Raw genomic sequence first — 24,381 nt, forward strand, 5'->3', positions numbered from 1 at the left:
TTGTAATGTGATTTTGAAATGAAAGAAAATAAATAGAAGAAACAAACAATAAATTATGATCTTTTTTCTTGAAAAGAGATCTGAAAGTTGTTTATTTTTTTTCTCACTGTAAACGTATAACCATATTTTGACGTAAGACATGTTATTTAATAATTTAATTAAAGCATAAAAAAGTAGCAAAATACAAACAAGATTTGGAAATGGAACAACACCAAGATTTTTTACCAAACAAAATTTACCTCTATTTTATTGTTCTAAACTTACCTATTAGTTGAAAATTATTTAATGTTTTCTTTTTAATTTAATTGTGTCACCCGAAAAATGTTTTACTAAGAGTTATCTTTTTTAACAATTAGGTATGTTATTGATTTTTTTTAATCAATCAGCTACCTCCAAATTCAGTTTATATTTACAAATACCCTCAACTTGACTAAGTATTCTCTCCTCTTTAAAAAGAACAATTTCATTTTGAAGTACTGCTGGAGTAACTACCACGTTCTTTTTAAAAACAAAAACTAATTAAACCAAAGCGGTAGGTAGATGACAACTAGAATTTTCAATGGGTGTTGTTTCAGACATCTTGTCAGATGGAAATGGAGCTAAGACTAAGAACAAATAATCGAAGTGAACATGAATGGAACAACACCAAGATTTTTTACCAAACAAAATTTACCTCTATTTTATTGTTCTAAACTTACCTATTAGTTGAAAATTATTTAATGTTTTCTTTTTAATTTAATTGTGTCACCCGAAAAATGTTTTACTAAGAGTTATCTTTTTTAACAATTAGGTATGTTATTGATTTTTTTTAATCAATCAGCTACCTCCAAATTCAGTTTATATTTACAAATACCCTCAACTTGACTAAGTATTCTCTCCTCTTTAAAAAGAACAATTTCATTTTGAAGTACTGCTGGAGTAACTACCACGTTCTTTTTAGAAACAAAAACTAATTAAACCAAAGCGGTAGATGACAGCTAGAATTTTCAATGGGTGTTGTTTCAGACATCTTGTCAGATGGAAATGGAGCTAAGACTAAGAACAAATAATCGAAGTGAACATGAAGCACTTCTTACCCATTACAAAAATACAAACTGAGGAAAAATTTGGGCTTTTCCTGAATACGGAGGGAAAAGGGGAAGCTCGAAGATCCGATATCGAACCTCACACAGGAGACCTGTGCAACCTTTGCATATTTTTTTTCTCTACCCCCTGGGTTTGTATAGCCCTCTCACCCCTTACCATGGAGTCCGGTGACAAGATTCGAACCCCGACACCGAGGTTCTTTTTTCCCCTAGCTAAAAGCGTTTTCACATGGTAGAAAGAAGAGGTTTTCTTTTGAGAGGTTTTCAAGAAATTAAAACCTCCTAAGAAGAAGAGGTTTTGCTAAAAAAGTTGACAATCTGACAACACTGTTATTTTGTAGCGGCAAATTTTAAAAATTCATTTTTTTTATCAGAAAAAATTAATTTTGTGGAAAGAAAAGCCTGCAACCTGCAATCAGAAAAGTTGTCTGGAAATGCTGTAATTTTAAGAAATACAGGCTCTTTACAATCTAAAGTAAGTGACATAACTAGTTGTAATATCAGTCATATCAAGGGAAAACTCTAGACAAATCACATTTCAGGACTTTATCCTGAAATGTGATTTGTCACATTTTAGTTAGGTGCCCATCTAGCTACCTGGTTTTCTAGTTTACCTACCCGAAGCTCATGTTTGGGTTACAGCCGATCAGTATGTTGAACTGATATTGAAAAATCACAGGCTCATGTGAAAGTGTCTTTTTTCAAGAGGTTTGATAGAGAGAACAGAACTGCCAAAGTCCTATCATCTTGAAATTGAAAAGAGAAGGAAGACAGGATAGAAGAAAGCCAACCATTCCGAGAACACACCTTAGCATCCATTCATGATAATAGCTACATGGGCGGGAATCAAACCCCCCAACCTAGCACCCACGAGACACATGCTACCCTCCAAGCTAACTATATACCTATACTGGTTAAGATTTAGATTTAATTCCCACAATTTTTTCCATCTCTCTTGTGAAATAAGAATTATAAAGGATACCAGCACCATGGCTTTGACTGCTTCTTCTTCTTGCGCCCCATATTGTCTGAACACTAAATTAAAACTAAAAACTCTAAACTAAAAAGAGAAAGAGATCACAGGTCTTTAGTTAATACAATTAATTATTAATTAATTACTATGATAAACTCATATTGAACAAACTTGATGAACATGAAAGAATTATTACCCTTGCAAATTTTCATGAACATTTTTCGTAGAATTGTAGGAAAAGGGGAATTTTTTGTTGTTGTAATTTTGACTTGATTTCCAAATTTTCATTCTGACATCTCAATATAAGGGAATCTCTTCTATTAAATTATTTATTAAGAGATGTTTTATTTAAACAAAAACCCAAATAAGAAACTCATTTCCAACGCAAACATTCATTGAAATAAGAAGGAGAAAAATAACAAATAATTAATTATCAAAAACATAAAAAAAACACTCATCAATTTGAACTTAATTTTTCAACTTTTTGGCCTTTTCGAAAATATATAGGGCGGCCATTTTGAATTTGAGGTTGAATATTGCAATGTTGCCGATACTCTCTGGAGAGAAAACCCTCTAAAAACCTCCCATACTTTTTTGTTGCTCTGCTGCATGGGGGTGTGTTTATGAACAGGGCTGAGATGAGCTCGGACGACGTGAGATAGCTGTCCCGGCGGCAATTTTTAAAATTCATTTTATAACACTCATCAAATAAATTCCACTAAGATAAGAAGTAGATTAAAATCAATTTTTAATTTTAAAAAATAACACATCCTTTGGGTCTATTTGGAATAGAAACCTCCCAAAGGATGTATGAAATATACAAAGGTTGTAGGTAACTTATTACACCGACAGCTAGTTTGCCAAATGAGTTGACAAAACTAGCAAAAAATTTCAAACACTCATCAAATAAATTCCACTAAGATAAGAAGTAGATTAAAATCAATTTTTAATTTTAAAAATAGCACATCCTTTGGGTCTATTTGGAATAGAAACCTCCCAAAGGACGTATGAAATATACAAAGGTTGTAGGTAACTTATTACACCGACAGCTAGTTTGCCAAATGAGTTGACAAAACTAGCAAAAAATTTCAAACTAAAGAAAGAAAAATATTAAATATTATTACGGTAAAGAAAAAGGCTATTTACTTTAATTAGTATAGAATTATGGCTACTTAAGATTATGTTTAAATGTGAAAGTCATATGAATAAAGTCGGTCAAGAATGTGCTAGATTGAGTTAGTCCGTTTTGGCGTTAAATTTCAAATAATATGAACTGAAGGGGGTAAATTGTTGCCAGTTGAACACACATGTTCGCATGAAGAACTAACATCTGGTTCAATTTTGGCAACGTTCTCTTCTTTCGATTGGGATATGGGGGCGTTCGTATTTTTAACATTAGATATACGTGATATAGGATAGTTTGGATCGAATGTGCTTGGAAAAAAAGATGAGAAAGTCTATACTTTTATTAAAAAACAGTAGTTTATAGGATTATAGGCCAATAGACGGAATTGAAAATAAAGTGATAAAGAAAGAGAAACAGGAATCAAATTTTTTTATTGAAGATGAACTGGCCAATCGATCACCCCCTTATCAACCTTATTGATTTTCCCCCTATTTTTTTCTACTTTTTATTAATATTACATATTTTATTATTTTCAAGAAAAAGTTAACCTATCATAAGCTTAGTGTATTTAGCGAGTGTGTTGTGTAAGATAATATTAGGCCTAGAATATAATGTGATGATTTTTTCCCGTGCTATTCCAAAGGTCAGAAAAAAAAAAAAAAAAAAATGAGATAGGGACCGTTCCAGATATTGATGAAAAAAAATTTTGAAAAAAAAAAAAAAAAAACTGAGATAGGTACCGTTCCAGATATTGATGAAATAATATTTTTCCTTGCTTTTACACCTGTTGAACATGCATAATTCGGTGATTAAGAAAGATCTTGCTTTTGTCTACGTTGTTGTTGTTTTAGCAGCTTTAGCTATAGCCGAAAGGTGATGACAAAATAGAGAATATATCTCTTTTATCAGCCATACACCAGGGTGATGGTCTCTAGCCATGTTTAATTGGCTCGTCCTGTCTACTTTACGTTTCGTCTACATTACCGTAGACCAGCTGGCAGAAAAGTTAGGTGTAATTTACCTAAGGTTTAAGTTAGCTTGGAAAAAAATCTTTCTAACGTCTCTCAAACTTTTTGAGGTACGACGTGTTTTGTCAATTCAGAGTTGATGTCTTTCTCTTCCTAAAAAAAAAAAAAAACCAGGATGACGACGTAAACATCGCTAGGTATACTACCTGTTATAGGTTGTTTAAGAATAACGGTACTATTTAATAGGTTTTTTAACACGAAACTATTAATTAATAATTAAAAATATCTATGTCTCTACGTAAAAAAAAACCGGGAAAATAAAAATATTAATTTAAAAAATCTACAAAATTCAACTATTATCCTCTTCCGAAACAAAATCACGCCTTGGCCGAAAGAAGATCATTTCGGCCGCTGTTGGCTGCTTAGTTGGCCACCAACAAGTGATGGTAGGGGCTGGACGGTTCGGAATCTACCTGACTCCATCGTTGGCTATAGTAGTTATTGGAAGGCGCCGTCCCCTGCAGACTGGGTGGTTGACCTTGGGCCGCGCTGTGACCTTGAAACGGGATCTGCGGTGAGGAGTGGTGGTGGGGGAGGGGCGTGGCCTGAAATGAACCCACCAGATTTGCTGGATTGATCATTTTAAATCATTACAAAGTCTTTTAAGAAAATTTCGAATTTTGTTTTACGAGTTACTATCCAAACATATATTATGTACATGATAATTATGTTGGCTTAAAAAAGAAAGAAAAATAATCTGAGATTTAATTTTTTTTTATTTTATTTTAATTTATTATGGTGCGTCAATCGATTTAATTATTTAAATTCTTTTTTTTTTTTTTTTTAAAAAAAAACTTAGCATTTCGCAAAAGTTATGACGTACCTACTTAATATTACAGAAGGAAAACCTTTAAAAACCTTGCATAACCATAAAAATAGTTGTTGTGACGTCAAAATTTAACGAAATGTAGACTGCAAATTTTGCTCTCACGAACGCAACCTGGTGGTTTAGAATAGAATCAAATAGAGTTTTATATTTTCCTTTTGGAACCAGGACCGACTTCTATGACGCGCCATCTTGGATTTCCTATGATTTAGAACAGGCCCTATTTCAGTTTCCGGTACCGTTTCTGAAAGTTTCCCGAAAGGAAGAAGCTTACCTGTGAGAAATAGTAGGAGGGTGAGAGGGACCTAGCTGTGTTGCCAGACGATGTGTTTGGAGAATAGTGGGGGGACTGGGCGCCGGGGGAGTGCAGGAAGTTTGACAACGTTGGAGGCAGACTAGGCTGGGGATGATTGTTGTGTTGTTGCTGGAGTAGAGCGCGCTGCTTGATGTAATTGCTGAACTCAGTGGGAGACATTCTGAAATGAGAAGGCGGGGGCGTTAGACAGGCTGTGTCCGGGGGAGAGGCACACATTTGGTGCCTAAACCATAAACCTAAAGCCTTTTTTTATGCTATATACACTACCAAAGCAACGCCAACCTAAAGCCTACACCGCCTATGGTGCCTACACCATGAAAAGACCAAAGATAAAGAAGAAAAGGATCAGGACCGACTTCTATTACGCGCAATCTTGGATTTCCTATGATTTAGAACAGGCCCTGTTTCAGTTTCCGGTTCCGTTTCTGAAAGTTTCCCGAAAGGAATCTTACCTGTGAGAAATAGTAGGAGGGTGAGAGGGACCTAGCTGTGTTGCCAGACGGTGTGTTTGGAGAATAGTGGGGGGACTGGGCGCCGGGGGAGTGCAGGAAGTTTGACAACGTTGGAGGCAGACTAGGCTGGGGATGATTGTTGTGTTGTTGCTGGAGTAGAGCGCGCTGCTTGATGTAATTGCTGAACTCAGTGGGAGACATTCTGAAATGAGAAGGCGGGGGCGTTAGACAGGCTGTGTCCGGGGGAGAGGCACACATTTGGTGCCTAAACCATAAACCTAAATTCATAATGTTAATCCTTTTCTTTTGTCTCCAACTCACCTGTTGGTTCGTTTGGAGTTGGTTTTCAGCTTGGTGCTTCCGAACTTGGTTTGAGCGAACGAGGCCGTAGTGAAGGTTAGAGGCGCCGTGCTCCGGGGTAAGAAAGTGGGTGACCCTTTCGTGGGTGACGGGGAAGCGGAGCGCTCCTCGCCGTTGAGACTGAGACTGGCTAGGCACACCTCCACCGGGCGAAAGACGCGCGCCTCCGGGTTGAAAGTCTTGTGTACCTCGCGATCCATGGCGGCGGCGTGCAGGCTCGGGTCCGCGGTAGCGATTTCCCTATGATTAAATTAACTAAACAGAAGTAGATAATATAAAAACATTAATCTAGAAAAAAGAAATTTGAATAAATAAACTAAGGATAATTTATTCTATGTTGATATTGCTAAAATTATTTCAAGAATTATCTATTATGTTAAAAATTAAAACCCTATACAGCCTGTTTGATTAATTAAATTTTCTATTTTCGTAATCTTGGAGGTCTTGTTTATTTAAAAAACACATCCATTGAAATATAATTCAATAACCTCAGATTTGTACATACTCCCAAGTCCAAGAATATTGGGGGGGGGGAAACAATAAGTAGGGGTAACAGATTAAATTTGATATAACTTTGGTAAATCAGAAGAAAAAAAACCACAAAGGTACCTACAAACTTTCTAATAATTTGCTAGAAAATAAAATAACAAAATTATGCTAAAATAACGCAACTAAAATTGAGATGGGTTTTGAATTATGCTAATTGAAAATAATTTTTCATTGTGGCAAAACAAATGTGACTTTGGATATTCAGTGATTTTCTCCCATGTTCGGGTTAAAATTAACTAAAATAAAAAAATAATTTCACGTAAAAATGTACATATAAAAAATTAAAGCAAATAAGGTAAAGGAAAAAAAGATAAACGTATAGTATTTTAATGCAGTTTGAAGGGTAGTGCGCCTGTCTGATAAGCGCTAGGTCGCGGGTTTGATTCCCGCCCAACGCGATTTTTTTTCCCCAACAGATAGGGTCCGTTCTCGGAACGGCTGGCTTTCTCCTATCCTATTCTCCTCTTTTAAATTTTGGGACGATAAGACCTCAGCTAGTTTGAAGGGTAGTGCGCCTGTCTGATAAGCGCTAGGTCGCGGGTTTGAGTCCCGCCCAACGCGAATTTCCCCCCAACAGATAGGGTCCGTTCTCGGAACGGCTGGCTTTCTCCTATCCTATTCTCCTCTTTTAAATTTTGGGACGATAAGACCTCAGCAGTTATACAGTGATGCCAAACCCCTATCAACCTCTCCCCCCTCACCTCTCCTGGATCTACCCAGACGGCTAGTTCGGAGGGAAGATTCTCGAGGACGTCCTGAATGGCAACACCGCTTTCCCTGGCCGCAATCTCCAACACTGGATCGATAGGGTCTCCCGTCACCTCTCCTGGATCTACCCAGACGGCTAGCTCGGAGGGAAGATTCTCGAGGACGTCCTGAATGGCAACACCGCTTTCCCTGGCCGCAATCTCCAACACTGGATCGATAGGGTCTCCCGTCTTCAGACATCGGAACGCGGAACCTGCAATGGGTTAATTTAGATGAAATAAGTTGGTTTAAATTCAATCAAGGGTTAAATTTAATAAAGAGTTGACTTCACGAGGGCCTTCAGCCTCATCAGGACCACTGAAGATCTGGTTTAAATTCCAGCGGAAAAGTCGATAAAGTCAAACCACTTGAAAAATCTTTAGGATGTCAGTAGAATTCAGTTTACACTATAAACTGTACATGTAGTCTACAAGCGTATAGTTATTATTTTTTATTTATTTTTTAAAGATGAGTGTTTCACCGCCGTTTTTATTTCGTAGCGATGAAACAACTGCTACATTGGACGCATGTGGTCTGTGTCGTAGCATGCCCATCCCGTAGTATGCCTCTCATCAGATGGGCGAGAAGAGACACAATACTTCCCATTCAGGTGCTGGGTCAGCACGAGAACACCAGAAAGTAACCCGTTGAAATATTTGCAATCGAAAAACGAGTACAAATTTTTGTCGATGGTGGGATTCGAACCCGGGACCTTCTGCATGGCAAGCAAGCGCGTTACCACTGGACCAACCGTGCCCCCATTAGTTAAGCTATCTGGTTTACCGACAACGCTCAGGGTTAAACATTTCTGACGCTCCATCCTAATATGAAAACATACATATAACGCGCCTGCGTATGCGATAGTTCGCGGGTTGGATTTCCATCCGGTCCGGTGAAAATTTGACAACCGCCACGAGGTTTTTTTCTGGGCAACATGAGTGACTCGCTTACCTTTGAGCGGTTTGCCCGGGTACCAGTGTCCTGAGAATTTCTCCTTCAGCGCCTTGTTATTAGTTGAGCTATCTGTTTTGCCGGCAACGCTCAGGGTTAAACATTTCTGGCACTCCAGCCTAGTATGAAAACGTATAAACGTATATATTTCGCCTGCGTATGCGATAGTTCGCGGGTTGGATTTCCATCCGGTCCGGTGTAAATTTGACAACCGCCACGAGGTTTTTTTTCTGGGCAACATGAGTGACTCGCTTACCTTTGAGCGGTTTGCCCGGGTACCAGTGTCCTGAGAATTTCTCCTTCAGCGCCTTCTCCAATTCTTCGCCGAAAATGTTGACGCGTCGCCTGGGGAGTTTATTGTACAGATAGGATATCACAAAGTTGAGCGCCACTTGAATTTCCACGTGCATCATGATGACATTAAATCTCAGGTCAGTCTGATGAGGTCTGAAACAGAAACACAAGTCAAGTCTGATGAGGTCTGAAACATAAATCACAAGTCAGGTCTGATGAGGTCTGAAAAACACCAAGAAGAAGAAGACGAGGAAGAAGAAGAAGAAGAAGAAGAAGAAGAAGAAGAAGAAGAAGAAGAAGAAGAAGAAGAGGAAGAATGAAACATAAATTTAAGGAAAAAACATCAAGAAGAAGAAAAAATGCACTCGTAAGTATTTTCGATTACGGGTGTTCTCGTGTTGACCTAGCACCTAAATGATAATGAGAGGAAAAAGAAGACGAGGAAGAAGAAGAAGAAGAAGAAGACGAGGAGGAAGAAGAAGAAGAAGAAGAAGAAGAAGAAGAAGAAGAAGAAGAAGAAGAGGAAGACGAGGAAGAAGAGGACGAAGATGAGGAAAAAGATATTAAGGAGAACGAGGAGAAAAGGAATCAGAAGACGAAAATAAAAATAACTGCATCTAAAAGAGCTGAGTTCTGTGGAAGGAAAAAGATATTTGCATCACAGCAAGCAAGCAGTTCCCTAATGATGCATATAGGAAGTCACATTTACATTCATGCTTTCCTTGCAAAATCCTTTGCCTCTTTATGGGAATATTCGTCTTGCTTGATAGAACCCTCTAAATCACAAGTCAGGTCTGATGAGGTCTGAAAAAACATCAAGAAGAAGAAGAAAAAGAAGAAGAAAAAATACACTCTTAAGTATTTTCGATTACAGGTGTTCTCGTGTTGACCTAGCACCTAAATGATAATGAGAGGAAAAAGAAGACGAGGAGGAAGAAGAAGAAGAAGAAGAAGAAGAAGAAGAAGAAGAAGATGAAGATGAAGATGAAGAAGAAGAAGAAGAAGAAGAAGAGGACGAAGATGAGGAAAAAGATATTAAGGAGGACGAGGAGAAAAGGAATCAGAAGACAAAAATAATAATAACTGCATCTAAAAGAGCTGAGTTCTGTGGAAGAAAAAAGATATTTGTATCACAGCAAGCAAGCAGTTCCCTAATGATGCATATAGGAAGTCACATTTACATTCATGCTTTCCTTGCGAAATCCTTTGCCTCTTTATGGGAATATTCGTCTTGCTTGATAGAACCCTCTGATGTGCACCCCATTATTACGAGAATCTGTAATGAGTGCACCCACTGCACCCCATTATTACGAGACTCTGTAATGAGTGCACCCACTGCACCCCATTATTACAAGAATCTGTAATGAGTGCACCCCATTATTACGAGACTCTGTAATGAGTGCACCACAGTAATGGGACACTAGAAGTTATATTGGGGTATAATTGAATGAAACTGAGAGAGGGAGGAAGAGAAAAAGTTAGGATAATATTACATAATATGATGAAATTTTGATTAAACTTTGGATAACACAAGCTTTTTTCCAACAATTCTCAAAAAAAAAAAAAAAAAAAACTATCCCCATTAGTGAAATTTCCGGTTTTGCCATTGATGAAAATCATCATAGAAAAAGAAGAAGTAACCTATCCCCATTAGTGAAATTTCCGGTTTTGCCATTGATGAAAATCATCATAGAAAAAGAAGAAGTAGAAGAAGAAGAAGAAGAAGAAGAAGAAGAAGAAGAAGAAGAAGAAGAAGAAGAAGAAAACCAGAAAAGGTGAGGGTCAAAATTTGTATGGTCGCCTGGAATCTTTTTTTAGTTATGCAATGTGCAATGGAAGAATGATAGTTTGCTGTGTTAATTTTTCCAAGTAGGTACGTACCTACCTTGATACCTACCATTAAATACTTAAGTATTTTATGGTAGTAATAAGAAATAAATTTCTTAAATGGTTTGTTACCTACCTAGTATACACCTAGGTACCAAACTGAGATAAATTCGAGAGTCTAAATAAATATCCTACAGTCTACTATATTGACGTCACGTAAACAAAACCAGACTAGATCCTACCTACCTGTACCTAGATCATATGTGGATCAATATTTACCTACAATTTTCCTTAATCTACATAGGGAACAGGAACAATACCATGTGATCAAAACATGATTCGAGAAAATCAGGTAAATCCAGTGTCTATAAACCAGGCTAAAATACAAGTGGCTATAAAACAGGCTAAACTAACAGTGACTATAAAACAAGCTAAAAGACAAGTGTCTAGAGAAATACGTAAATCCTAGGTAAAGTATTTGATTGAAACAATAATAGGTAAATAAATAATTAGGTGTTATATTAGATATAGATAGGTAGGTAGTTGTTTTATGACTACTATTAGCCATTAGGTATCTGTTTCAAGCTAGTAAGTCGATATAGGTCTCAGGATTGAATAAGAGTTGGGTTACGCCTGTTTGAGAAATAGTTTGTGGCTTTTACATCCCTTTAATGTGTTCCGAGGGACGATATTATGTACCAAAGGGTAGATGTAGATACACATTACCATCACGTCACGTGAAGTCATGGGGAGTCAGGACGTGACGTGATGTTAGTATATTTCTACCATAACTACCTATAGGTATGTACCTAGTATGTATTAAGTATGTACCTAGTTATCTATCCACACGTAGTCACATACCTATAGGTACATTGGTACCTACATATTGTGTTTACGATAAATTTTATGACTTGGGTACCTAATCTATTTACTCGTAGGTGTTTTGAGGCACATTGAACCCCAGGGAACTCATATTGCGACGTAAAACAGGCCATTTGTGATGCAACACCGAGGTTAAGAAACGCAGAGCGTGGAAAATAAGGGGATAGGTGACCGTCAGAGGGTACGTCCGAGATTTGCGTAATACCGCGGCGTGGGCTAGATTGAAATACGCTGTCCTTCGTTTCCAACAACCAACCTCAGTGGTGTACTGGTTAGCACGATGGTCTTTGGAGGTTGGTGGTTCGAGACCAAGTCAAGTCATTAAATTGAGCGTAGTGTATTAAAGTGGGGAACGACATTTGTGACAAGCACTGATGCCTGAAATTCCTTTTTTACTTTCTATTACCTTTACGTATAGGAAACCTATACAAGGTAATGAGAAAGTATTGCAATCGGTACAAATTTTTAACTTCGTTTTCAACGAAAAGTTCTAAATTTGTCTCCTCTCTTCGCCCCAAATATAGTTTTGAAAGCTCAGCTGAGTTTCATAGTTTAACAAATTATTCATACGACTAACGTCCTTATGGAAATAACTTGAATAGGGTACATCATGTCATTCAGTATCTACATAATTCTAGTTACTTATTTACAAGCTGTGGACAGCACTTTACATTGTAAATACGTTAGGTATACAGAGTGTGAAAAAATTACACAGTTCATATGAATCTAATGCTTACCGCTCACGCTCAGATGGTCTGACAGACCGTGGTATGTCAGACCGTCTGAATATGTGTGGCGGAAAAAGGTTGAAACCTAGGTCTGTTGGACAAAAGACCGTCTGAGCATGGGAGGTGGACATAATATAGCAGTATTACCTGCCTCGGTGGTGTAGTGGTCAATGCGCTCGCCTGGTAATCAGGAGGGCGTGGGTTCAATCCCAGCCGAGGTATGGAATTTTATCCTCAATATAATTTGAGAATTTGACCACAATAATAGTAGTAGCCTACTGCTGGAGTAAAGGGACTTTTCAGTCCTATGCGAGCAGTATAAATAAGCACTATTACTATGTATTGTTAAGGGGTGGTTGCAGGTTGTTAGGTCTTTGCTTTCATCATGGGTACAATGGGAAGACCATTCAAAAGATTGATCCCAATAGACTGGCACTTATACTTACGAGTAAGTGCAACTTAGGTACCTATGCCTAATACATAGGTACAAACCTCCATTCTTCTTTTTACTTGGTATAGGTAGGTACCTATACATTTAAATCTCATTGATATGAATATATAGAAATCAATTTGTATTCCATTTATTAGAGATGAATAAATTATTTCAGTTTTCTGCTGGTGATGGTGTGCAGTTGATTCTAATTTACAATTCGGCCATTGGTTCCACTTTCTATTCTTCTTCTTTTACTGCGTCTTTTCCCACTCAAGTGGGGTCGACGTTTTGGATCAACCTCTTCCATGCACCTCGGTTTTGGGCGTGGCTCACTTCCAACTTCTTCTCTTTCAAATCCTGTTTCACTTTGTCCATATATCTCATTCTTGGTCTTCCCCTGTCTCTCTTACCTCCAACTTCCATATCTCTCAACCTCTTTCCAACATATTCTTGATCTCTTCTTTCTACATGTCCGAACCATTGAAGCCTTCTTTCCTGTATTTTCCTTGAGATCTCAGTCACTTTCACCGTTCCTCGTATTCTGGTATTCCCATCTATTTAGGTACCTAAATACCTACCTACCTACCATCTATTTAGGTATCTAAAAGAAAAATAAAATAAACAACTTAAAAGAGAGAAAAAAAAACTCGGTGTCTACTTGATCACCCTGTATATGATTATGAAAACAACAATGGCGTCACGAAAAGGCGACCTTTACCTCTGGGGAGAAACAAGAGTCAACTCTGCTATACGAGTAGGTAGGTACTGTTATATTTCAACTTGACCTTTTAAATGGAAAGTCATTGGAGGTTAAATAATACGAACTGCATTAATTTGACAGGCGATGGGATCTGATGTTATTATTATTTATTAGTTTTTTTTTCTTTTTTTATTAGGGGTCAACGGCACTTTAAAGTTATTTAATGTACGCGGGTTTTACACTTTATTTGGTCACAATCCATCTGCCTCTCAGCTTGAATGGGGCTGGGAAAAGCCAATAGAATTTGCTTGTCTAAATGGTCATTGTCCACCCATCCGAATATCAACCACGTGCAATTATTTAGCTTAACAGGTGTGTGTGTTTTTTTTTTTCTTTCTTTCAAAGTACCTTTTTACTTTCCTTATCCTATAGGAAGGAAAGTAATGTAATCGGGTCAAATTTTCGATGGTCAGTTTTTAGTGTCAAAACACGTTTTGAGGTCCCTAGAGCCTAAATCTAAAGTTTCAGCCATTGGTCCGTGTGTGTGTGTCTGTCTGTCCGTAAACAAAATATCTCGAGAACGGTAAGAGCTGGAGAGTTGAAATTTGGTATGTAGCTGTCAAGTGTGACAAGGGTGCGACACGAAACTTTTGGTTAAGACCGGTGCAACGGTAGGCGGCATTTTACCGCTTTTTGGCGGTTTTCGGTGTAATTTAACAATATCTCGGGAACGGTATAAGCTAGAGACTTGAAATTTGGTATGTAGTTCACAAATGTGACAAGGATGCAACACAAAACGTTTGATTGAGATGGTTGCTGCGCTTCGCGGTATTTTGACCGCTTTTGGACAGATTTCGACCGATTTTAAAGTTATTTAATGTACGCGGGTTTTACACTTTATTTGGTCACAATCCATCTGCCTCTCAGCTTGAATGGGGCTGATGGGAAAAGCCAATAGAATTTGCTTGTTCAAATGGTCATTGTTCACCCTTCCGAACCCCAACCACGTGCAATTTAGCTTAACAGACGTGTGTGTGTTTTTTTTTTCTTTCTTTCAAAGTACCTTTTTTGTGTTTTCGTACACAAAAATTACCTCCTACATTCTTAGGCTTACCTATAGGTGTAGTGGAAAACTAAAGGTCGGGCTAAGCCATTATGAATCTGCCTATCAATATCAACCTGTGTGTGTGTGTAGGGGCAAACAGTACTAAAGTTTGGGTTAAGCTTATACGAATCTACCTATTGATCGCCCAATGTTAACAACCTGTATGGAAATCTGTCCCCTATTCCAACAGCTTGACAGAGTCACTCTGTGTACGACATAATGTAAAGCCATGACGTAGAATAAACACATGAACCCGAGTGATGTACAATAACACATTAGTACCTACTTATATTTGTGTAGAACATATACATAACAGCTGTTCCTAAACTAGATGAACCATTACATTACCTACATTGAAATGGGGGTCTTTAAAATCTATTAAGGTATCTAAAGGAAAAATAAAATAAACAACTTAAAAGAAAGAAAAAAACTCGGTGTTTACTTCTTGATCACCCTGTATATGATTATGAAAACAACAATGACGTCACGAAAAGGCGACCTTTACCTCTGGGGAGAAATAAGAGTCAACTCTGCTATACGAGTAGGTAGGTAGGTACTGTTATATTTCAACTTGACCTTTTAAATGGAAAGTCATTGGAGGTTAAATAATACGAACTGCATTAATTTGACAGGGAGAGTCTAAATAAATTATCCTACGGTCTACTATATTGACGTCACGTAAACAAAACCAGACTAGATATACCTACCTGTAGCTAGATCAAATGTGGATCAATATTATTCTATCTACAATTTTCCTTAATCTACATAGGGAACAGGAACAATACCATGTGATCAAAACATGATTCGAGAAAATCAGGTAAATCCAGTGTCTATAAACCAGGCTAATGGCTAAAATACAAGTGGCTATAAAAAAGGCAAAACTAACAGTGACTATAAAACAAGCTAAAAGACAAGTGTCTAGAGAAATACGTAAATCCTAGGTAAAGTATTTGATTGAAACAATGATAGGTAAATAAATAATTAGGTGTTATAGGTATTAGATAGGTAGGTAGTTGTTTTATGACTACTATTAGCCATTAGGTATCTGTTTCAAGCTAGTAAGTCGATATAGGTCTCAGGATTGAATAAGAGTTGGATCTGCGCAATTCATGTTTGTGCGCATACGTTTCTGCGCATCATCTTAAGTCTGACGTCAGAGTTCAGGACTCTGACGGTTTGAGAAATCAAATTTGAAATTTTGTGGCTTTTACGTCCCTTTGATGTGTTCCGAGGGACGATATTATGTACCCAAGGGTAGATGTAGATACACACTACCATCACGTCACGTGAAGTCATGGGGAGTCAGGACGTGACGTGATGTTAGTATATTTCTACCTTAACTACCTATAGGTATGTACCTAGTATGTACCTATTAAGTATGTACCTATAGTTATCTATCCACACGTAGTCACATACCTAGGTACATTGGTACATATTGTGTTTACGATAAATTTTATGACTCGGGTACCTAATCTATTTACTCGTAGGTGTTTTGAGGCACATTGAACCCCAGGGAACTCATATTGCGATGTAAAACAGGCCATTTGTGATGTAACACCGAGGTTAAGAAACGCAGAGCGTGGAAAACAAGGGGATAGGTGACCATCAGAGGGTACGTCCGAGATTTGCGTACCGCGGCGTGGGCTACATTGAAATACGCTGTCCTTCGTTTCCAACAACCAACCTCAGTGGTGTACTGGTTAGCACGATGGACATTGGAGGTTGGTGGTTCGAGACCAAGTCAAGTCATTAAATTGAGCGTACCTAGTGTATTAAAGTGGGGAACGACATTTGTGACAAGCACTGATGCCTGAAATTCCTTTTTTAACTTCGTTTTCAACGAAAAGTTCTAAATTTGTCTCTCCTTTTTTTTTTTTTTAAGAGGTTTGACAGAGGGAATTGTAACTGCTATGGTCTTATCGTCCCGAAATAGAAGAGAGAAGGAAGACAGGATAGGAGAAAGCCAGCCGTTTCCGAGAACGAACATTATCCCATCAGGATAAAATCCGCGATCTTTTTTTCAACAGAGATAGGTACCATGCTTATCCCACGGACTAGGAAAGTAAGTAACATTAATATCATTTGAGATCACAATGATTTTTAGCTGATTTATTATCTACCTAGGTATTATTACTTTTTTAAACCTTTTTAGTTTTGTATGTAGGTTTTTAGGTATAATTAATTGTCTGTTTTATGGATACAGTCTTATAAGATAAATAAGTTCAACAAATAATAAACCCTCTTAACAATTTAAACAGCAACAGAGATAGGTACCATGCTTATCCCACGGACTAGGAAAGTAAGTAACATTAATATCATTGAGATCACCATGATTTTTAACTGATTTATTATCTACCTATTATTACTTTTTTAAACCTTTTTACTTATGTATGCAGGTATAATTAATTGTCTGTTTTATGGATACAGTCTTATAAGATAAATAAGTTCAACAAATAATAAACCCTCTTAACAATTTAAACAGCCAACACAGATAATTAATTCAACACACTTGTCGTTGGAAAATATTTCCTACCAACAATTTTTTAATAATACTAAAATGAAATTTAATACAAAATTATAAAAGTAAAAAAGGGAAGTGAAAATCAACTTTTAACAAAATATTGGGTTTTTTATTTATTTAAGGACTAGATTAATGCTGTTTTTTATCCAATTTTCACAACAAGACCTTCCTCAAAAGCCCACACTTTGAGATACACCTACGTTTGAACAGTAAAAACTTTACAACAGTGACTTTTCAGGGTACCTCAGGGTTCAACATTTTTTAAAAGCTGTCAAAGGCTTTTGAGAAGTCTAAAAATCAACTTTTAACAAAATATTAGGTTTTTTTTTATTTAAGGACTAGATTAATGCTGTTTTTTATCCAATTTTCACAACAAGACCTTCCACAAAAGCCCATACTTTGAGATACACCTACGTTTGAATAGTAAAAACTTTACAACAGTGACTTTTCAGGGTACCTCAGGGTTCAACATTTTTTAAAAGCTGTCAAAGGCTTTTGAGAAGTCTAAAAATCACTTAAAAATGATTTTTTTTCCTTCTATGAGGGCCTTGTGTAACATTGAGACATTCTGAAGTACGACTCAAGATCATTTGTGCAATATTTGAACCCAATCAACGTACAGCGGAAAAAGAAACTGAAATTGCACAGTTAGTTTTTGCGTCTATCTACAATTCTACACCCATTACCTACTTTATCTTAATTCTCAATTTCGTTTTCTAACACTACTAAATGAAAAATACATAGGGGAGTTCTAAAAGGGATGGGAGAAAATCACTGAAATAATACACCTATTTTTTTATACTTCTCAGAACTTGCCCATCATTGCACAGTTAGTTTTTGCGTCTATCTACAATTCTACACCCATTACCTACTTTATCTCAATTTCGTTTTCTAACACTACTAAATAAAAAATACATAGGGGAGTTCTAAAAGGGATGGGAGAAAATCACTGAAGCAATACACCTATTTTTTTATACTTCTCAGAACTTGCCCATAACGATCATAGTTTTGAAGGACAAAATTTTCAGTTTAGTCATAATGTTGTTGAACTTTTTTTCAGAAGAAAAAGATAAAAATATAAGATTTCCTTCTTTTCCTCTCAGAAGTGATGGATGAGCTGGGAAAGTGAAAGTCAATATTTGTTTTGCCAACAACTTCTACCGTAGACCAGCTGACAGAAAAGTTAGGTGTAATTTACCTAAGGTTAATTTACCTAAGGTTTAAGTTAGCTTGGAAAAAAATCTTTCCAACGTCTCTCAAACTTTTTGAGGTACGACGTGTTTTGTCAATTCAGAGTTGATGTCTTTCTCTTTCTAAAAAAAAAAAAAAAAAAGGATGACGACCTCTTAAGTATTTTCGATTACAGGTGTTCTCGTGTTGACCTAGCACCTAAATGATAATGAGAGGAAAAAGAAGACGAGGAAGAAGAAGAAGAAGAAGAAGAAGAAGAAGACGAAGAAGAAGGAGAGGACGAAGATGAGGAAAAAGATATTAAGGAGGACGAGGAGAAAAGGAATCAGAAGACGAAAATAAAAATAACTGCATCTAAAAGAGCTGAGTTCTGTGGAAGAAAAAAGATTTTTGCATCACAGCAAGCAAGCAGTTCCCTAATGATGCATACCTATAGGAAGTCACATTTACATTCATGCTTTCCTTGCGAAATCCTTTGCCTCTTTATGGGAATATTCGTCTTGCTTGATAGAATCCTCTGTGCACCCCATTATTACGAGAATCTGTAATGAGTGCACCCACTGCACCCCATTATTACGAGAATCTGTAATGAGTGCACCCACTGCACCCCATTATTACGAGAATCTGTAATGAGTGCACCACAGTAATGGGACACTAGAAGTTATATTGGGGTATAATGGAATGAAATTGAGAGAGGGAGGGAGAGAAAAGTTAGGATAATATTACATACATATGATGGTGTTTAAATTTAGATTAAACTTTGAATAACACAAGCTTTTTTCCAACAATTCTCAAAAAAAAAAAAAAAAAAAAAACCCATTAGACAATCCATCTGCCTCTCAGCTTGAATGGGGCTGATGGGAAAAGCCAATAGAATTTGCTTGTTCAAATGGTCATTGTTCACCCTTCCGAACCCCAACCACGTGCAATTTAGCTTAACAGACGTGTGTGTGTTTTTTTTTTCTTTCTTTCAAAGTACCTTTTTTGTGTTTTCGTACACAAAAATTACCTCCTACATTCTTAGGCTTACCTATAGGTGTAGTGGAAAACTAAAGGTCGGGCTAAGCCATTATGAATCTGCCTATCAATATCAACCTGTGTGTGTGTGTAGGGGCAAACAGTACTAAAGTTTTGGGTTAAGCTTATACGAATCTACCTATATTGATCGCCCAATGTTAACAACCTGTATGGAAATCTGTCCCCTATTCCAACAGCTTGACAGAGTCACTCTGTGTACGACATAATGTAAAGCCATGACGTAGAATAAACACATGAACGGAGTGATGTACAATAACACTTTAGTATCTACTTATATTTGTGTAGAACATATACATAACAGCTGTTCCTAAACTAGATGAACCATTACATTACCTACATTGAAATGGGGGTCTTTTCTGATAAAATTCCTGTGTGCGGAGTCCAGTATTTAGGAATATTGCACCCTAAAACCATAGCAATCATGTACATTAATAAACAAGTAACCTCCGTGGCCGAGTGGGTATCACATTAGGCTTACAAGACGGAGGTCGCGGGTTCGTTCCCGGCCGGGTCAAAGTCTTTTCGGCTCTGTGCTTGGAGTTCGGGGTTCACTCAGCCTCGTGAGGACAATTGAGTAGCTCCTCGAGTAGTGACCAGTGGCGGTATTACTAGTGTAAAAAGATTAAGTAGATGAAAATTAATAGTGAAGGAGGAACCTAGTAATGCTGTGATACCCACAAAAGTTGTGAACAAGCTCTCTGCTTTACCACAAAAAATTCATGATTTTATTCGATTTTTTTCTTTTCGTTTTTCATGTATACCTACAATGACATGAACAGTGCAGTGTTTGGGACTCCCCCCCCCACCCAAAGTTTGACGACCACTAGTACCACAGCTACATCGTGTACATGAGTTCGGCATGGCATTGAATTAGCATAGGGTACCTCATGACTGTAACAACTCACATGACTGTAGCTACTCATATGGTCGTTACGTGACACTCAAACAACTGTCACACCATTTGCTTTTTTCTCCGTAAAATATTTCATGGATTCGCTTTAGTCTTTGGTTTTCAGCCTAGAACGTAAATGCCTCGGTAGCGTAGTGGTCAAGACGCTCGCCTGGTAAACAGGAGCACTACCAAAGCAACGCCAACCTAAAGCCTACACCGCCTATGGTGCCTACACCATGAAAAGACCAAAGATAAAGAAGAAAAGGAATCATGGCCACAAGTTGAACGAATTCAAGTATCCATCTAAAAACCCAAATGTGCAAAATTTCAAAGTACCTACATATCTAATAAGTAGTTGTAGTCCTTGGAAAGAGGTTCCCCTCTTTCAAGAATCAACCAAGAAAGCTGTATCATTTCAAGTGAATAGATCAGTTGCGCTTACTTGGGTGATGTTTCAAAGTCATAGAGCAGGAAAAATGAGGACCAACGGAATTTTTCTTTTTCAAATTTCAAAGTACCTACACAGTACACATCTAATATGTAGTTGTAGTCCTTGGAAAGAGGTTCCCCTCTTTCAAGAATCAACCAAGAAAGCTGTATATATCATTTCAAGTGAATTGGAAACTCGTCGTTAGTTATTAGTTACGTATTAACAGTGATACTCCTTTTCTTATTTCCATTCACTCATACTGTTAATCCTTTTCTTTTGTCTCCAACTCACCTGTTCGTTCGTTTGGAGTTGGTTTTCAGCTTGGTGCTTCCGAACTTGGTTTGGGCGAACGAGGCCGTAGTGAAGGTTAGAGGCGCCGTGCTCCGGGGTAAGAAAGTGGGTGACCCTTTCGTGGGTGACGGGGAAGCGGAGCGCTCCTCGCCGTTGAGACTGAGACTGGCTAGGCACACCTCCACCGGGCGAAAGACGCGCGCCTCCGGGTTGAAAGTCTTGTGTACCTCGCGATCCATGGCGGCGGCGTGCAGGCTCGGGTCCGCGGTAGCGTCCAGGCTGGAAGGGGAAAGTGTTGGCGGGCCGGAGACCGCTGCTCCCGGCGCGGAGGTTTTCCTGTCCCAGGACTCGCGGTAGAGGATCTTCACGTCACCTTTCTCGCCGATCCGGTAGCTTACCTGAAAGCGGAATAGAGGATTTGTTATGCTACAATTTTTTGAGAATAACGTAAATTTGAATTGAACAGAACAAAGCCCTTATGCTATATTATTTACCTGTATTGAATCTATTCACTCACTTAAACAATTTTTGTCCACTTACTTCTTATTATTATACCCTCAAATTAATTTGATTCGATGGAAAAGCCACATTAAAATAGTCCTATGGAAAAGGACTTTTTTTTTGAGAAATTCACAGCTCCAAAGGTGACAGAACTCTACGGCCGAGAGTCGAACCCAGCATCTCCATTTCCTGTGTGCGGAGTCCAGTATTTAGGAATATTGCACCCTAAAACCATAGCAATCATGTACATTAATTAACAAGTAACCTCCGTGGCCGAGTGGGTATCACATTAGGCTTACAAGACGGAGGTCCCGGGTTCGTTCCCGGCAGGGTCAAAGACTTTTCGGCTCTGTCCTTGGAGTTCGGGGTTCACTCAGCCTCGTGAGGACAATTGAGTAGCTACTCGAGTAGCGACCAGTGGCGGTATTACTAGTGTAAAAAGATTAAGTAGATGAGAATTAATAGTGAAGGAGAAACCTAGTAATGCTGTGATACCCACAAAAGTTGTGAACAAGCTCTCTGCTTTACCACAAAAAAGTCATGATTTTATTCGTTTTTTTTTGTCGTTTTTTATGTATACCTACAATTTGGTAATTTTATTTGTTCCATAATACGATTACAATTGCTTAGAACATTAAAACATAGGTATACAAAAAAAGAGAGAAAAAAAAAGAAGAAAAAATAATAATAAAAAAATAACAACAATAGGTAGTAATAATAAAAGCAAGAGTAACAATAGAAAATAATAAAATATGAAGAAATAAATAAATACCTACAATAACATGAACAGTGCAGTGTTTGGGACTCCCCCCCACTCAAAGTTTGACGACCACTAGTACCACAGCTACATCGTGTACATGAGATCGGCATGGCATTGAATTAGCATAGGGTACCTCATGACTGTAACAACTCACATGACTGTAGCTACTCATATGGTCGTTACGTGACAGTGAAACAACTGTCACACCATTTGCTTTTTTCTCCGTAAAATATTTCATGTTCTATGGATTCGCTTTAGTCTTTGGTTTTCAGCCTAGAACGTAAATGCCTCGGTAGCGTAGTGGTCAAGACGCTCGCCTGGTAAACAGGAGGGCGTGGGTTCGATCCCAGCCGAGGCATGGAATTTTATCCTCATTTATTTGAGATTTTGCTCTAATGGAGCTCTAAGGGTTAGGTGGTAGAAAACGCCTCCGGCGTTAACCTCGCCTAGTGGTTACCTTCCACTCTAGAGTCTATTATTATTAAAATTATATGAATTTGCTGATTTTACCGAAAAGATCAAAAACACGGGTCGAGCCAGCGCAGCGGTGTTAACACGTTGAATGCACCTGTTTCGCATGGATCACTGAAGCTAAGCGACGTGCCAACTGGTTGGTATAAGCGACGTGCCAACCTGCCTCGGTGGTGTAGTGGTCAACCTGCCTCGGTGGTGTAGTGGTCAAGGCGCTCGCCTGGTAAACAGGAGGGCGTGGGTTCAATCCCAGCCGAGGTATGGAATTTTATCCTCATATAATTTGAGAATTTGACCACAATAATAGTAGTAGCCTACTGCTGGAGTAAAGGTACTTTTCAGTCCTATGCGAGTAGTATAAATAAGCACTATTATTATTATTATTATTATTATATGGATGGGTGACAATCTGGCTACACTAATTTTCTGATTGTTAATAGGAAGGTTCGGAATTTTTAGGATTCATTTGTCAAAGTTTGGCATTTTAGCAAATCCACAACGCTACACGGAGGGAAAAACTAGGGTGCCGGAAGCCTAACCGTATGACTGGTTGACTGGGTGCCGGCACTCTAAAATTGAACCCTATATGAGGAAATTCAACTCTTTACGCCAGCCTAGTTAGCTTAGTTGGTAGTGCGTCTGCCTTGTAAGCGCTAAGCCGCGGGTTCGATTCCCGTCCGGGGCGGATTTTGTCCTGATGGGATGATATTCGTTCTCGGAACGGCTAGCTTTCTCCTATCCTGCCTTCCTTCTCTCTTCGATTTCGGGACGATAAGACCATAGCAGTTACAGTTCCCTCTGTCAAACCTCTTTCAAAAAAATCGACTCTTTACCATTGAATTCTAACAAGCTAAAAAATAGAAAGTAACTAAATGATAGAGTCCTTCCATCCCAAGTTTTATATAAACTTGTTCGTACCTACGGTATGGAGATATCAGAAGTTCAATCCGGTACATCCACTATCTACTATATCATTAATTTTTCCCCTGATAGTTTGACGTTTTGGCACATCCACCACTTGGAATTTCTTTGAAACCCCTCTGTAATTTCTGGTAATATGGCATCTCCACTACTACTTTTTTCTATGAAAAACCACTGCATTGCTAATTTGCTATCCACAGAATTCTTCGAAGACTCTAATGAACCTCGGCTGGGACTTTCCATCTCTTCTAGTGAATTCGAGATGAAAATACATACCTATTTGCTGACTTTATGACTGAAATCTGCACAATTGGAGACTTTATTATAAAATAGACCAACACCAACACCAACACCAACACCAACACCAACACCAACACCAACACCAACACCAACACCAACACCAACACCAACAACAACAACAAGACGACACCAATACCATCATCCAGGGTACAGACAGGGTATAGGGCAGATGGAGGTAGAACCCATGTATACCCCGGCATATAAAGACAACCTGCCGTTCATGCCTGTCTTGGAGATGTATGATGTATACGAGAATAATCTCAACGATACTTCCAACGAGAACGTTGTGGTTATTGTTGTTGTTGGTGTTGTTGTTGGTGTTGTTATTGGTGTTGTTGTTGGTGTTGTTGTTTTTAACCACCACCATCACTTGCACCTCCACTACCACCACCACCAACAACACCAACAACAACACCAACACCAACAACAACAACAACAACAACAACAACAACAACAACAACACCCACAACAACCACCACAACAACAAGAACAACACAACCCACAACAACAACAACAACAACAACGACAAACACCACAACCAACAACCACCAACAACACCACAACAACAACAACAAAACAACACGACAACAACGACAACAACAACACAACAACAACCAACAACAACAACAACAACAACACAACAACAACAACAACAACAACAAACAACAACAACAACAACAACA

General features: G+C 38.1%; 1 protein-coding gene and 1 long non-coding RNA gene across 2 annotated transcripts in view; both read right to left on the reverse strand.

Annotated features, from left to right (window-relative positions):
• Nucleotides 1–2,275: 2,275 nt before the first annotated feature.
• Nucleotides 2,276–2,945, reverse strand: LOC113467536. The gene is made up of 2 exons (XR_003391589.1): nucleotides 2,758–2,945; nucleotides 2,276–2,511 (listed from the first exon to the last, which is right to left on the reverse strand). It is a non-coding gene; the product is annotated as an uncharacterized LOC113467536 (long non-coding RNA).
• A 1,516-nt stretch (nucleotides 2,946–4,461) lies between these two features.
• LOC103509422 (protein Tob1-like) overlaps nucleotides 4,462–24,381 on the reverse strand; it is a 51,037-nt gene continuing 31,117 nt past the window's right edge. Inside the window, exons 2-6 of the mRNA XM_026823764.1 lie at nucleotides 8,670–8,860; nucleotides 7,511–7,676; nucleotides 6,128–6,406; nucleotides 5,807–6,008; nucleotides 4,462–4,757 (exon numbers count right to left, since the gene is read on the reverse strand). Of these exons, the coding sequence (XP_026679565.1) occupies nucleotides 4,575–4,757; nucleotides 5,807–6,008; nucleotides 6,128–6,406; nucleotides 7,511–7,676; nucleotides 8,670–8,826 (987 nt within the window). The 5' untranslated portion in view covers nucleotides 8,827–8,860 and the 3' untranslated portion in view covers nucleotides 4,462–4,574. The remainder of the gene's footprint in view (nucleotides 4,758–5,806; nucleotides 6,009–6,127; nucleotides 6,407–7,510; nucleotides 7,677–8,669; nucleotides 8,861–24,381) is intronic.

The sequence above is a fragment of the Diaphorina citri genome, unplaced genomic scaffold (assembly GCF_000475195.1).
Source record: "Diaphorina citri unplaced genomic scaffold, Diaci psyllid genome assembly version 1.1 scaffold497, whole genome shotgun sequence".
NCBI classification, from domain to species: domain Eukaryota; kingdom Metazoa; phylum Arthropoda; class Insecta; order Hemiptera; family Psyllidae; genus Diaphorina; species Diaphorina citri.